At 39.7% G+C, this 2,030-nt stretch overlaps 1 protein-coding gene across 1 annotated transcript; it reads left to right on the forward strand.

Moving 5' to 3' along the window:
* Positions 1–882: 882 nt before the first annotated feature.
* On the forward strand, positions 883–1,425 carry LOC149183736 (uncharacterized). The gene has a single exon (XM_089415055.1). It carries the CDS (start codon positions 883–885, stop codon positions 1,423–1,425), a length of 543 nt encoding a protein of 180 aa, XP_089271181.1.
* Positions 1,426–2,030: the final 605 nt, after the last annotated feature.

Below are 2,030 nucleotides of genomic sequence, written 5' to 3' on the forward strand. Positions count from 1 at the left end.
CAATCTTGACATCCATCTACTTGAACAACCGCCATTGAGCCCTGATTGGGCAACATATCCACCGATCCACGGCATTGAGCACAGATCAAGTCTTGGGCTCTTAGATCCAGACTTTCTTCTTACAGAACGACCCCCTTTCTGGTAAGATATGGAAGCTCACTCACTGAATAAGCTGTGTCGAAGTGAACAAAAGGTGCAGAGCAGAATCACAGGGATAGATCTGCCAAAAACAAGATCTGGAATCCTGGTAAGAGATCACAGTTTCCAAGTATTTGTAAAAACCCCAGAAGGAAAATCGAAAATAATTTGGGTAAAAGAGACAGATACTGTTGAGCAAATGCAGAAAATTATAATGCAACAGTTGGGTTACCCCATCAGAACACAAAACCTGATACAAGGGGGCAGAGTGTTACAAGACACAAAATACCTTTGGGAATACAAAATTGCACCTCTGTCAACAATCATCCTCAATCTGAGGTTAAGAGGGGGTGCAACCAACAATAACACGAATCCAGACAGGGCGGGAGGAAGTGGTACTAGTTCAATCGGGAAAAAACCAGGCAACATTTCCTTCAAAAACGTCCTACAAGGGAAAAACACAGAAGGAGCAGCACCGAACCAAACAGGTATGGACGCAAGGCCATACATTGTGGAACAGCTGAACCACACCCCAGAATACAACATAGATACACCAGAAATAGATGAGCATTGCACCATATATGAAAGACAAGCAATAATATGCAGATTTAACTGCTTTTGGCCCAAACTGACTGATCTATTTCTTTGGATCTTCACGAACTGGACCACACACTGCGAAATACATCTCTGCTCCAAGGGTTTTTTCATAGTGAAATTCCTACAGCAATATATAGAGACATAGTAATGCAGGAAGGACCTTGGTTTTGGGGATCCATTGGACTCTTCAACACACCATGGTTCCCAGATTTTGATGCAAACACAATGGTTGTCTCCAAGATGCCAATTTTGGTGCAGCCACACAACCTCCCAATACATCTCTGGAATCAGCAAGTACTAGCTGGAATTGGAAATACTATTGGGCGTTACATTAAAATGGACACCCAACGAGTGGAGGAAAGAATATATACTTTTGCACGAATATGTGTGGAAGTAGACCTCAGCAAAGGCCTGCCAGACCAAATTCAGCTGAAGCATAGACAGAGGAGCTGGACACAGGTTCTAGATTATGAAAACACTGCATTCAGATGCCGAATTTGCCGACAAACAGGACACCTACAAAGCACGTGCCCAGCAGTCAAAAAAGACAACCGCAGAAAGAAGAAAACGGAAAAACAAGCAAAGGGATGGCAATTTCCTCCACCTCCCCTGGATGACGAGGAGGAAGAAGAGATGGATTATGCTAACCCAAATGAGACCAATCAGATGAACAAAGAACCAGATGCATAAGACACAAATCCATAGGAACATATAAACACAACATTGGCAAGAAAATCAGAAATGGATATGGGCAGAAATAAACGCCAACACATATCAAACACATCAGATTCTGATAAAGATAATCCACAACCTGTGGTTGAAACTGCATTAGCACTTATAACTCCCACAGAGTCACAAGGGGTTTGCAGAAAGGTCAAGAAGAAAAAAGGGCGAAAAGTTTGACTTTTCCCCACCTGTGCATTAATATTTTTGCTATTTATGTTTATTTCTTGAAATCCACACACCCTGCATGGTGATGAAGGACCTATGCATCTTTTTGAGCACCTTATTTTAAATCTGTTTACAGCATATGCCTAGAGGCATCTACAACATGTAATTTTTCAATCATAATGAAAGATTACGATTTTTCCAGTGGAAAAAAAAAATTAAAACACTATTTTTTTTTTTAATGTTTAAATAAAATTAATTTTTTGGGTATGGCTTTTGTATATGTGTATTTGTGCATATATGAGTTTAATATCATGTAACACATGATTATGGGTTTATAGAAAGGCGAATCAAGTTATTGTGTAAATTTTTTTATCTTTTAAAAGTGATCTCATTTCAATTATAGT

Source organism: Pinus tabuliformis, chromosome 3_2, assembly GCF_031772625.1.
Source record: "Pinus tabuliformis cultivar Carrire ecotype Pingquan chromosome 3_2, CPIR1, whole genome shotgun sequence".
In the NCBI taxonomy this organism is placed as follows: Eukaryota; Viridiplantae; Streptophyta; class Pinopsida; order Pinales; family Pinaceae; genus Pinus; species Pinus tabuliformis.

What these genes read in the sequence shown, in the direction of transcription:
- LOC149183736 (XM_089415055.1), top strand. Translation starts at nt 883, where the DNA reads ATGCAGGAAGGACCTTGGTTTTGGGGATCCATTGGACTCTTCAACACA.